The following is a 13542-nucleotide window of genomic DNA, read 5'->3' as shown; positions in this document are numbered from 1 at the left end:
CTGGAGGTGAGACATGTTGGTTAGCAATGAAATGGTTTCAATTCCTGTCATAAGACAACTTCAGATGACTGAGTATTTATATTAATTTTTAATCAGTAGAACAGTAGTCATTGCGTTGTTAGACGAACAGCTTGCTGGGGAAAGGAATAAGAGAAAAATTAATGTTTTTATTTAAGATTCATACTTTTGAACTCCAAAATGAAATTCAAGTTTCGTCATTAAATAATTCCGAAAGATTACACGGCGACTCTTAAGACATTCAGGATTTATGTTTTGAACGTTACTTTTTCTTGGTCCTATTTAAAATCACTACATTTTTATTTTGCGATATCTAGGAGTTATTATCCTCTACATTATTCTATAGTCTACCTTACTTTATTGGTTAAGACAAGCGGTTTTGTTTTCTTTGTCGCTCAGTTTTATGACTCCGTTCAGAATTTCCAAATTTTTCTTTTGCCGAGTCTGGTGACGTGTCTTCGCAATAGTTTACATTTTACTGTCATTAGTTAAACGTACGTATATGTACATTTATGACAAAAAATTTCAAAATAGTCCTTTACGCCTTAAGTTCATGTTTCAGAATTTCCAGAGTATCAAACACCAGTAAAAAGTTGTTGATACAAATTTCGTTTAATTGTTTCACTGTGATAGCAGATCACGTACTAATCATGAATTTGAATTAATCATACTTTGTGTAACATTAATGATATAAAGTAAGACATTGAATTTGTAGAAATTATTTTTCTTGTCGTTTTTGTGTAGCGACACGAGACATTCACCTTTGCTGTTGTTCTCACAGGACATAACAGAAATATGACGTAAGGCATAGAGAATATTTGAGTGAAGGATATCTGAACGACATGTCTATTACCAGCGAGGCTGGAATGTACGTTAGGAATAACTAGGTCGATAGGAAAGACAGAAATAATAATACGGACAACCTTTTATATGTTTTGAGTTGTACTTTATTTATGCACTTCACCTTACACACAAACAACACCGAACAGGCTAAGTAGATAGGTATAGTACAAAAAATAGAAAATCATGAGCAGGTGTGTCGAGTTGCGTGCTTCGGTGAATTTATTTACAGTACATAATTGCCACGTAGAGTAATAGTGGTAGATACGTCTCTGTAACGAGAAGTTTCCATGTCTGAGCCACAGTCCGCTTTATACTGATTGTACGCTCTTCGTATGTCCCCATCCTCCTCCCTCTGGAAGAAAGTGTAGGTAGGGTAAGGTAGGCGAGAAAGAAAGTGAACGGGTTACTTTTTGGGAAAATAAATAGCATCCCAAGTCCATAGCTAAGTTTCGTCGGGCCTGATGTTCGTAGTTTCGTCACCTACCGCTCTTTGTTGTATGTACTCCGTTTCCAGCCGACCAGGCAATGCTTCCGTGTGGGTCTGAGTACTGGCCGTGCGACGCCGATGTTTCGACGCAGAAATTAGTTGATGTGTTGTGACTGCTGATGTGATGTGCTTGAGTTAAAGCAAGTGTCTGTTACAGTACAGATGCTTTCAGCATCCTCTTGCTGCAGCTATTGCAAGTATATCTGTATACATGTGTATGCTTGTGTGCGTGCGTGTGCGTGTGCGTGTGTGTGTGTGTGTGTGTGTGTGTGTGTGTGTGCGTGTTTTGGTCGGTTCAGTGTCGAGAAACCCCGCGACAATCGACGCTACAGTCTACAAGCATCGTTCATGGTGGCGTTTCGCTTACGAGGGCGAGATAGCTACTGTCGGCGAAAACGGAGCTCGTGCGGTTCAGAGGCGGTGTGCGGTAGAGGGTTGCTTATCGGCGCTTGGGCAGGAAGTCACCCTGGGGCTGGAAGCCATTCCTGTCGGCGACGTAAGTGATGGTGTAGGTCTTGCCGTCGGCGCCGATGAAGGAGTAGCTGCCTCGAACGGCGATTGCTTCATCCTCAGAGCCTTGGTTCTCGATGGTGCCCTGTTCCTGCTGCGAGATGCCGTTGCTGGTGCGGTATCTGAAGCAAACAAGTGTTGTGGTTACTGATTCTGTCGCCAATTACAGACAGCTGCATAAAAGCTAGGTAAAATGTCCTCAGCTCTCAGACGAAGTATGACATCATCATACTTTTAAGATTTCAGTTATGTCTCGAATTTGGTTTGGATTCTGTCTACCTTTTGGGAGTAGTGCTTTGCCAACTGAGCAGCCTAGTTACGTTTAACGGCCCGTCCCGTAGCTTCACTCTGCCAGTACCCCACTCGTACTTGACGACATCTACAGTTCTCCTGAATGTCTTCCGGGACTCGTTGTTGCAGGAGGAAGCTGATGTTAGAATCATAGCCTACAACTTGATTCACTATGCAGCATCCTGTACATTACTGCATGGTTCAGGGAATGGCAATTGAATCTCAATGTAGACAAGTGTAATGTGCTGCGAATACACAGAAAGATAGATCCCTTATCATTCAGCTACAAAATAGCAGGTCAGCAACTGGAAGCAGTTAATTCCATAAATTATTTGGGAGTACGCATTAGGAGTGATTTAAAATGGAATGATCATATAAAGTTGATCGTTGGTAAAGCAGATGCAAGACTGAGATTCATTGGAAGAATCCTAAGGAAATGCAATCCGAAAACAAAGGAAGTAGGTTATAGTACGCTTGTTCGCCAACCGCTTGAATACTGCTCAGCAGTGTGGGATCCGTACCAGATAGGGTTGATAGAAGAGATAGAGTAGATCCAACGGAGAACAGCGCGCTTCGTTACAGGATCATTTAGTAATCGCGAAAACGTTACGGAGATGACAGATAAACTCCAGTGGAAGACTCTGCAGGAGAGACGCTCAGTAGCTCGGTACGGGCTTTTGTTAAAGTTTCGAGAACACACCTTCACCGAAGAGTCAACCAGTATATTGCTCCCTCCTACGTATATCTCGCGAAGAGACCATGAGGATAAAATCAGAGAGATTAGAGCCCACATAGAAGCATACCGACAATCCTTCTTTCCACGAACAACACGAGACTGGAATAGAAGGGAGAACCGATAGAGGTACTCAAGGTACCCTCCACCACACACCGTGAGGTGGCTTGCGGAGTATGGATGTAGGTGTACATGTAGAAATGTCTGACGGATTGCCAGCTCAACCCCTGAGCGTAACAGTGCAGCATCCCTGGATAGTTGGGTTCGTATCGTCGTTATAAACCAAGGGCACTGTCAAACCCAGTAATAATCTGAAAGGAAATTTCATAACACCGTACATTCACCATGTATTTTACAGTTCGGGTTGGTGGATAAATGATAAATTACCACATTGCCCATGAAAAGGACCGCGGTTCGATCCTTGATGAGCCACTGTAATTTTTTCTGTAATTTATCACTACATGCAAATCTTACAACGTTTGTTACGTGATAAATGCCGAGTTCCATCGTATTTCGGAGTCCACGTTTAACTGTAGGTCCCCTAATAACTACATGGCTAGGTGAAGTTATAACCACTAACTGCTCCGTGAACTTGCGGTTTTGTGACAGGTTTACGTTTAATGCCTTGATATCAGTAATGTCAAGACGAAGGCTGTAAATTGAACGTGATTCGCAAACGATGACAATCATTGTAATTAGCTGACTGTGTGGTGAAGCAGTTGTAGTGAAAAAATGGTAACTGTGACTTTGATATAAAAGTATTTTACCAAAATCCGTTCATACAGTTGACTCAGCCGATTACGGTTCATCTTGTTGATATCACTGTCATCAGAAATTGAGTGTTAGATCAGTCAGAATGGAGTAATAAGTTACAGTCGGTTTTATTTATACAAATATTCCAGCAGTTGTCTACGGTTGTACAAGGAAACCATAAATAACTTTGCACGACCAGACTAGGATGATATTCGCACCTTGTCCCTCGAGTGTAGGAACACAATCACTTTGCAATAAAGTTCATTGCAGATAAAAAAATTAAAATTTTCGCCTATCTCAAACCTTGGAAGAAAAAGCTTCCACTATGATTTAGTGGATAATAAACATCTTATTTTAGTGTGGTAATGCGAGAAGTGTTAACCAGATTGCCAGAATATTACGCTAACTACAGGACATTGCGACTTCATTGTTAGTATTCCCTTGTGCCAAACTATCAGTGGTTCCCTTGGCGCTGTCGACTAAACGTAATTGGCAGCTGCCATCATCTACCCCCTGTTCTTCATCTCCATCTACGTGGTTCTTTCATAATCTCTTCCCAGCGGCTATTGTTTGGTGCTCTGCACCCTGAAATTAGGTAAGGCCGTCTGTGGGTTACTCTGAAGAGAATAGAAAAACGATCTCTTGAAAGCGAACTCGACGTCTGACATCGCGATACGGCAGTCTGATCATTGTGCAAGAGTGCCGCTCTGGCTGTTTGCAAGACGGTCTGTGTTTCAAACAATTAATCCGCAGGTTATGGGTGGTGTCACAAGAACAATGGGCCATTAGAAGCCCGGTGCTTTCTGTTTCTGTCCGTGCACCCAGTGTTTACGTATTGCTTGATACAACAGCGCAACAAAGCCTCTCAAGCGTAATTCATGCATTTTTCATTGGCAATAGCATTGATCGAGCCGATTTTGCGTGCGAACATCATGGTGATGTATCCGTTTCTCCGTATCCCTAATACAGTCGTTTCTTACAACATTGGACACATTTGTCTACGACTAAAGGTAAAATTAGTAGATTAAAGCCATATATTATGGCTTCTTCCCATTTCACTCAGATATAGAGAATGGGAAGAAAGATAACTTGTATGGTTCTATACGGCGGTGAGTCAATAATTATAAATTTCCACGACAGCAATGTGTAGTCAAATTTTATCATGACGATATGAAAACAGATGCGGGCATAAAGCAACCGCAGAACAACAAACCAGCTAAAGCTATCGACCACAGTGTTTTCATCTGTCTCGAGATGTAACTTCATGCCAGACGGTGGCATTCCTTTTTCCCCAGTCGAAATCTTACCGTCTTTATATTCAATGAGCAGTTCCTCAGTCAATCACTTTACTGTTTTACCTCCAAGGAAAGATTGGGTCACACTAAGACGCTGATCGCTTGTGCACTAACCCCAGTTATTTTTAGATTCTGTTCCCAAGGATAGTTCTTATATTTTAGTAAGTACACTGACGCTTCTCTTTTGAAAAAATTGTTTTGCATCCTCCAACGAATGAAATAATGGTGTACCCATTAGTGGTGTCCTCTGTAAACCGGAGCCAGGGGCAGAATTCAAGCGCTAGTGTTTCGTAGGCGGTATCATTCATGATCAGTTTCAGTTTTCTAATATTTCACCATTAGGTCTCATGAATTGGCGCCTACTACGACAGCAGCTACGTTTCTCAATCACTGTTTTTTTAATAAAAGAAAGGCTGTATATGCTTTGACTAAGCCCATAAGTGTACAACGGAGCTGAAATGAAAGTCCTTGTTAGTATCCCAGAAATGTTTCGTAGCTCACATTAATCTTCTCATGTGAATGGAGAGATTGTTCCTCCATAAAATCCGTGGTTGATATTCGGCTCGACCAACTCGGTTGTGGAGAACAGATACACATTGAATCGAATCATACACTGTGGGAAAAGTGCAGAATCAAAGGGTTTGAGGTGCGAAGCTACACAAGGACCCTGAAAAATATGTGCACTACTAGAAAATATATGAGATGTTTCTCCACAGAATCGGGGAGTAACGGAATAATTGAAAAACACTATCTAGAAGAAGGAATAATTAGGACACAATACTAGGGGCACACAAATTCCACTAAAGAAATAAACATATTTATTTAGGGGATATTCTCAACACTCTGTCGGATAGAACAACGATTAAAATATGTATTTCAATCTACAGTGACAACAACGGTAAGAAAATGGCGACTATTGGCTATAACACATTTTTTTTCTAGTTTCTCAGTAGTTTCGCTGTAAATAGCATTGGGATTGGTGTAGGAGAGAAAATTGTGGAGATCCGCATGAAACTAGTCAGAAATCCTATGGCGAAAAGCGATTTTTAAAGTCTGTTTTATTGTTTCCTTTATTCCTAAGACGTTTCTGGCTCTCAGCGTACTGATATTATGGACAGAAATGATACGCAGCAGTAAATCAGGAAATAAAGAGACGTGACCCTGTTAAGACCAGTGGCAGGTGAGGTGCTTTGGCACCGGCTGTTGCTGAGTATTCGGCTGCCTGGCCCAGGAGGGTCGCGATCGCTGCCCAATTAGCGTTGCCTCCGGGTATCCCGAACGTCTTCGCAGACGGCAGTTAGCGCCACTGACCCGGCGTTGCCCTCTTCAGAGGCATTAAAGACGCTTTCGTAACATGCCTTTCGCTTGTGGCTGAATACTGCTCGCATGTGAAGGTAGTTGCCGGATTTAGCCACTTGTTTGGATAGGAGCAAGGCAAACGAAAATTAGTAAATGTACGTGCCTCGCTGTGTAAATTAAGACACCAGGTGTTGTCACAGATGAGAAAACATTGGGGAAGAATCCGAGTAATGCCAGTAGTGACTGACTAACGAAGAATGTCTTTGGACCAGAAATTGCTACCTGCAGTCAGTAGGGTGTCGTTTATGGGTATTGATAGAAGTCTTTCCATTTACGGCATCTCTACGAACCACGTATCAATATAGTCTGTATTTATACAAAGTCTATACTGGCTGACTGGACCATCTTTCAGAATTTTCTCCACAGAAAACCCTAAAGCGGTAGGTGCGATTAGACCACAGTTCTCTCCTACATCCAGCACACGGAAACGTAACATTTTCCTTGTGTCCGTGCCTGCTGGCCGATTTACACTGCAGGTACACTAGCTGCTGCCGTCACAGCTGACTGGACCACCTGTCGGTTAGTTCTGGATATGGATCGAGAAAACTACTCACCCCCAGCTCCAGGGTCCAACACCAATGTTGTCGCTGGTCAGCTCCTCGATGACTGCCGTCCTCGGGTCGGCCTGCTGGGGCCTAGCTGCGCAGATGGCCACCAGGGCTGCGAGAATCAGAACCTGAAACATCCAAATGCCGTGGAGTTAATTACCGGCACGAGTGACAAAAAGCTGTATCTTGAGTGGGCGAAATGGCGTATGTTGGACTGCAGTCCTGCGGTAGCCACTATACCTTGTTAACTGGAGATCACTACGAGCGTGAAATTTAAACGCATTTTGCGTACATGCAAGCGCACATCTGATTGTCCGACAGTTACAGTCAGCACTGCTGAAATGTGAATATCGATGGGCTGGCTGAATAGTCGCGTAATAAATGGAAGAGAAAGACACATAAAGAGAGGGAGAGAGAATTGGAGGGCTCACCTATTCGATCAGATGCATATAATATTACAATTTATGTCTACCGAAAACTTGCTTAAATTTTAGAACAGCTGGAATATCGAAAACTGTCTTACCTTATACTATGTATATTACTTTATGGAGGCATGAACGTTTATTGATAGACGTGAAGGGATATTTTAGCTAGTTACCTTTCCCTAACACAAACAGTTGATCAAGAGTTAGAACTATAAGCACTATAAGCAGGTGCTGTTGTCAGGCTAGTGGGATGCGGTTCTTCGACGAGCATTTTGTCGGAGACAACAGTTGAAGGAATCGGTCGTTGTAGTTTTTGAGGAACCTTGCTAGATACCCTTAGATGAGAATCAGTGAATTTGCACATTGGTCAGACAGGATTCTCAACCTCGTTTCGTAATAATATTTCAGTACGATACAATCCTTCATAGTTTGTCATGTGATTTTCTTTTTATATTATGGAAGGAAAAGTAATAACACCCTCTGGTAATTACCAGTAACCGAATGATTTTTATTTATGTCAGGGGTGTGTATCAAAAATTTTTAGGAACGCTAATAATGTGCGATAATGGACGTAAAAAGCATCAATGTCCCAGCCGCGTCGTGACGTTGTATCTGTTCCTAAGCAGAAACGATGCCACCACAAACCATCAACGCCTCGCAGTTACGTTATGTGCGAATGAAGGAAATACTTCACCATAATAATTTCGTGTGACTAGAGCCTCCCGTCGGGTAGACCGTTCGCCGGGTGCAGGTCTTTCGATTTGACGCCACTTCGGCGACTTGCTCGTCGATGGGGATGAAATGATGATGATTAGGACAACACAACACCCAGTTCCTGAGCGTAGAAAATCTCCGACCCAGCCGGGAATCGGACCCGGGCCCTTAGGATTGACATTTTGCCGCGCTGACCACTCAGCTACCGGGGACGGACAATACTTCACTGAAACGCGCTTTTTAAACCTTTTGTTCTATGTTATCTCCTGACGCCCGTCCGCAGTTAATGCTATGCACACTGGTAAATGTATCCTCTTAAGCTTCAGAAGGGATTGTTTACGGTTCTGTGTATGAGAATAGTCACCGGTGATGTCCGATTACGGAAAGGTGTATTTGTCCCTTCCGTAAATGCCCCTTTCTCTGTGTACTCGAAACAGATTTTTCATTAAGTACTTTCTACTACATTTATTTCCGTTGTTTCTGTACTTTATTTTGCAGTTATACACCACAAATCCCTTCTGTTAATTTCTATTCGTGGCATATACGTATGCTGATTTCTTCTGGTACCATGTGAACTACAAATTGAGCTACAGTATTCGTTTTAAGTGATGTCAGGCGATGGCCTCGTCCGCTTAAGTTATCTCCTGCCGAAGGCGTAGCCATAGCTCGAACGATAAACTGGATGAAATATTTGGCAGGAACCAAACGGAAGGCTTTCACACTTCGCGAATTTCACTCTCTGGTAACGTATCACAACATGAACAAGGAGAACAGTTAGTAAGTCTAGCAGTACACCAGAATTAGACAACTGAAGTATGTTTCAAATGGACAAATGTTTTCCATTCACATTCAACGAAATGCTGAAGATAACAGTGACTGGCAAGTAACCGCTTCAGTCACGTATAAAAGCTGCCGCACTACCAATACAACAGATGCAGTTTCGAGGACATGCGGCAGACTCTCGGGACCTTGTAAGATCTGCCAGGTGCTAACATGCTGGGGGCGGATTGTCTCACAGTTAGTGCGGCAGTTATCGTTGCTGTCGCCAGCGGGCGCTTCGCCAGTCTCTCAAGTAGGTTCGTGTCGTCACGTGTCCTCGAGACAGCGAGAAGCGGTGCCAACCAGCGGCGAGCCAGGGCAGCTTCCGCATTCATGCCTGGTTCCGTCCCCGGCGTGCGGCGCATTCATTAGCGGCACCAGTGTAGGAGATAGCAGGCATTTACGTCTTAACCTGGACCTCGTCTCGCTCGCACTTTAAACGCTGCGTTGCAGCTCGATATTTGGCTATGGGGAACGAAAAGCATAATAGCATTGGCCTGTCACTTGAACTGCGTCTCCTCGACCATAATATCAAGCTGAAGATAAAATCACCCAGTCTGTTAGGCAATGTCACGTTACTCATAAATTTTTTCTTACGCAAATCGGCGTTTCGAACCCTATACTAGCAACACCTTCAGGATTGGTAAGTGTTCCAGTCAACTGAACAGCTGAGCAACTGAATAGCTGAAAAGTAGAACGGCTTACAAGGAACAGCAGAAGCCTCTGAAGAAGATCCCAGCAGAGCGATCGAAACGTCGATTCGTAAGAAGAAACTGAAGAGGACCATGTTGAGGACTGAGCGCCTAGAAGACTAAACCTCCAATGACCTTCCGATTTACTGAGAATATCGTAGTGTTTGTTATGTACTTCGAATCATACCGGAAGAAGAGATTTAGAGCCTATATGCCGATTCATAGTATTTGCATTCTTTCAGATTTCTCCACTGAACAAGTTCCCTATGGTGTAGGGAACAGCTCTGTGTATTTCTAATACCAGGCTTTCGTTACCTCCCTGAAAAATAATAGCTAGTGGCCTATTAAACCTTCGTCTGGGGCCCGAATCCATGTCTTTACCATCACTGGAACTGTATGTACAATTGTCGACTTGTTCCCTATATGAAAATAATAACAATAAACTATTATTCTCAGCCTATGGTTAGTTCGTAAGGAAATGCTTTAACGCAATGGGAGTTAACTTGTGTCAAACGGAACTACAGGTAAGCAGCTTCAAAAGTGATATATTCACGCTGCGTCTAGAGTGTCAGCATAATGAGCTATAAATTCAATATGTGTTGCAATGCAAAGTGCATGACATCAGCAACGTTACTTATGCCAAAATGTTCCCTGATTCATGTAAAGAAATAAAAAGATACTGAAAGAATTTAAATTTTAACGTCTTCTCCATAACTTGCTAGTAAAAGACGAAGCAGTTTCTCTAATAGAAAAGGGTGGAGACAGTTCTGAATGTGAACTGTATATCGTAGTAACAATAGAAACCTTTACGCTGAGGGCTTCTAGCTTAGCTGAGAATGGAATGTATGTGATGTGGATGATAGATCAGTTGATCTTTTGTTACAATACAATCCTAGAAGATTTGGTGACTCAGGACCCTCTGATCTCATTTTATGATGCAACAGATAGATGATCTCCATAGAAAATCGCTAAGGCTTTCAGCGTGTACTAGAATCGGCCGGCTACTGAATGCTGTAACCTGCTATATTCGAATGACTGTAGCTTCTTAATAGCTCTGAACAGCCATAGACGGTATCTAGGTCCACCAAGTTCCACGTGGATAATCAACTGTTTAGACTTAGGGATGATGCCCTCTTGAAAGGCTGCCCAATTAACCCAGTCGGCCTGATAAAATGCAATAGAACCACAGTAAATCAGAATCAGAACAGCTGGTTTCGGACTTCTCTCGAATAGGAGAACAAGTTGTATCAGAAGTTTTTCGAAAACTTGTCCTTGTAGAAAAACTCTCCAGGTCTCTGTTGTTCTGGAAATATTTTGAACACCCTTAAATCTACACGTAATAAGTTATAATCAATGGAAATTCGATATAATTTGTATTTAAGGACGAAGTATACGATTGCAAACTAAGGCACAATGCTGACCCATCTCCGTTAAAAGTTATGTGTGTGACTGAACGCATAGGAGTCACTGTGGAGGAGTCTAGCTTAAGAATAGAGTTCACAAAAATATTTGAGCAGTCATTCTTCCCTTGCTCAGTTCGCAGTTGAAACTGGAAGAAACCCTAACATGTGGTACAATGGTAAGTGTCATCTGCAATACAGTTCTAATTGTTTTGCAGAGTATGCACCCAGATATAAAATGATGGGAGTAACGTAAGTCGTGGGAGCTTGATAAGATGAACAGAGTCTATCGTTACAAGTCTAAAATGTGCTAGAAATCGGTGTGTGCAAGAAATGTGGAGCCGATGAAGCGCACACTTACAGTCTTCATGGTTGGTGTTGGTGGTGGTGGTGCTCGCTGACTGGCTGTGGACTGCTGGAACTGCTGAGGTCCTGTGGCTCGCAAAAGCTTTCGGCAGTCTTATATAGGGGTACACCGGCCTGGCCAGCAGACGCATCTACCCCCCCCCCCCCCCCTCAACGGCCCGGACGACTCATCTTCAAACGACGCGCGCGACACTCAGCCCATCCCCACCCCTCTCCCCCAACAGCCGGCGCCCGCTTGCGTGCTCTGGAGCCGGCCTCCCCCCCACCACCTGTGCGGTCTCGGCGGGCAACACGTAGCGTACCTTTTGCAGCGAGGAATCCCGCCTGCGGCAACGGCGGTAACCTTTAGCTTGTCCAGCCCGTGGTTCGCAGTGAAAGGGGCCATTGGGTCAGGAGATGCGCTCAGAGTCGGCTCGTGATGACCCCACCAGAGCCGCGCGGGCTCGCGAGTTTCAAGGCCAGCGCGGACAAGGTCCAACCTCGGGACGGAGTGGCCCGGCGAGGCGACACGGCTGGGCAGACGAATCTCTCCTATTAGCGGTTTCGCCGGGGAGGAGTGACTCGCTCATTTGCCTACCGTTATGTCATACACTCATTCGTAACCTAGGAGTGGAAAGTGTATAGTTTCGACACCGCTGTCGGGTACAGCCTAGAGTTGCGGCTGGTTTTGGACTGAGAATTTGTTAGAAAAGAAACGCGGAAACGTTTGTGAAATTGATAGAATACACGTCTCTAGGTGACCCCGTGGAGGTATGTAAAACGAAACAAAATTTACAGAATTCTTAGTGTAATGATGTACAGGGAAAGAAAACATAGCTGGCAAGCAAAAGCTGAACGAACCAAAAATAGTCTTGAAGAGAGGAATGAGGGAAGCGTTCAGTGGCTTTGAAAGTAGAATTTTTTAAAACAATCTGAGTAAAACCCGTAATAGGCTTTGGTGTTACATAAAATGTGTATGTTGCTGTTGTTGTGGTCTTCAGTCCAGAGACTGGTTTGATGCAGCTCTCCATGGTTCAAATGGCTCTCAGCACTATGGGATTTAACTTCCGAGGTCTTCAGTCCCCTAGAACTTAGAACTACTTAAACCTAACTAACCTAGGGACATCACCCACATCCATGCCTGAGGCAGGATTCGAACCTGCGACCGTAGCTGTCGCGCGGTCCCAGACTGTAGCGCCTAGAACCGCTCGGCCACCCCGGATGACTAGCTCTCCATGTTACTCTATCCTGTGCAAGGTTCTTCATCTCCCATTAGCTACTGCAACCTACATCCTTCTGAATCTGTTTAGTGTATTCATCTCTTGGTCTCCCTCTACGATTTTTACCGTCCACGCTGCCCTCCAATACTAAATTTGTGATCCCTTGATGCTTCAGAATATGTCCTACCATGCGATCCCTTCTTCTAGACAAGTTGTGATACAAATTTATCTTCTCCCTAATTCTATTCAATACCTCCTCATTATTTATCTGATCTACCCATCTCACCTTCAGCATTCTTCTGAAGTACCACATCTCGAAAGCTTCTATTCTCTTCTTGTCTAAACTATTTATCGTTTACGTTTACTTCCATACATGGCTACACTCCATACAAATACTTTCAGAAACGACTTCCTGACACTTAAATCTATACTCGAACAAATTTCTCTTCATCAGAAACCCTTTCCTAGCCATTGCCAATCTATATTTTATATCCTCTCTACTTCGACCATTATCGGTTATTTTGCTCCCCAAATAGTAAAACTCATTTATTACTTTAAGCGTCTCATTTCCTAAACTAATTCCTGCACCATCACCCGATCTAACTCGACTACATTCCATTATTCTCGTTTTGCTTCCGTTGATGTTCATATTAAATCCTCCTTTCAAGACCCTGTCCATTCCGTTCAGCTGCTCTTCCAAGTCCTTTGCTGTCTCTGACAGAATTACAATGTCATCGGTGAACCTCATAGTTTTTATTTCTTCTCCATGGATATGATGCATAGAGTTATATTACACCTTTATCGTTGACGTAAATCTGTTGTACAATTATGGAACATGTTTTGCGCTCATATTTATGTCGTTTTTGGAAACTAATACTAAAATCAAGATGGATTTTGCAAACAAAGATCTTGCGAAATTCAGTTCTCTCTGTTCCCCCCATGAGATTTATAGCGCTGTAGACATCTTTGCTCGCGTTGATGCCGTGTTTTTTTGACGTCAGTAAGGCATCTGACACCATCCCACACTGCCGTTTAGTGAGGGAAAAAAATACGAGCTCGCTGATTTTCGAGCCAGATTCTAGATTTCCAT

General features: G+C 43.3%; 1 protein-coding gene across 1 annotated transcript; it reads right to left on the bottom strand.

Annotated features, from left to right (window-relative positions):
* Positions 1-942: 942 nt before the first annotated feature.
* Positions 943-11381, bottom strand: LOC124544852 (endocuticle structural glycoprotein SgAbd-5-like). Its single transcript, XM_047123565.1, has 3 exons — positions 11249-11381; positions 6844-6965; positions 943-1980 (listed from the first exon to the last, which is right to left on the bottom strand). Exons 1-3 carry the CDS (start codon positions 11255-11257, stop codon positions 1788-1790), a joined length of 324 nt encoding a protein of 107 aa, XP_046979521.1. The 5' UTR covers positions 11258-11381; the 3' UTR covers positions 943-1787.
* Between the last annotated feature and the right edge of the window lie 2161 nt (positions 11382-13542).

The sequence above is a fragment of the Schistocerca americana genome, chromosome 8, assembly GCF_021461395.2.
Source record: "Schistocerca americana isolate TAMUIC-IGC-003095 chromosome 8, iqSchAmer2.1, whole genome shotgun sequence".
Taxonomy (NCBI): domain Eukaryota; kingdom Metazoa; phylum Arthropoda; class Insecta; order Orthoptera; family Acrididae; genus Schistocerca; species Schistocerca americana.
This window is presented reverse-complemented; position numbering and strand designations above follow the sequence as displayed.

Bases quoted from the DNA above. Each gene is read 5' to 3' on its own strand.
- LOC124544852 (XM_047123565.1), bottom strand. The intron at 1,981-6,843 runs GTGAGTAGTTTT...TGTTTGCTTCAG, and splicing joins GTTGGACCCTGGAGCTGGGG to ATACCGCACCAGCAACGGCA.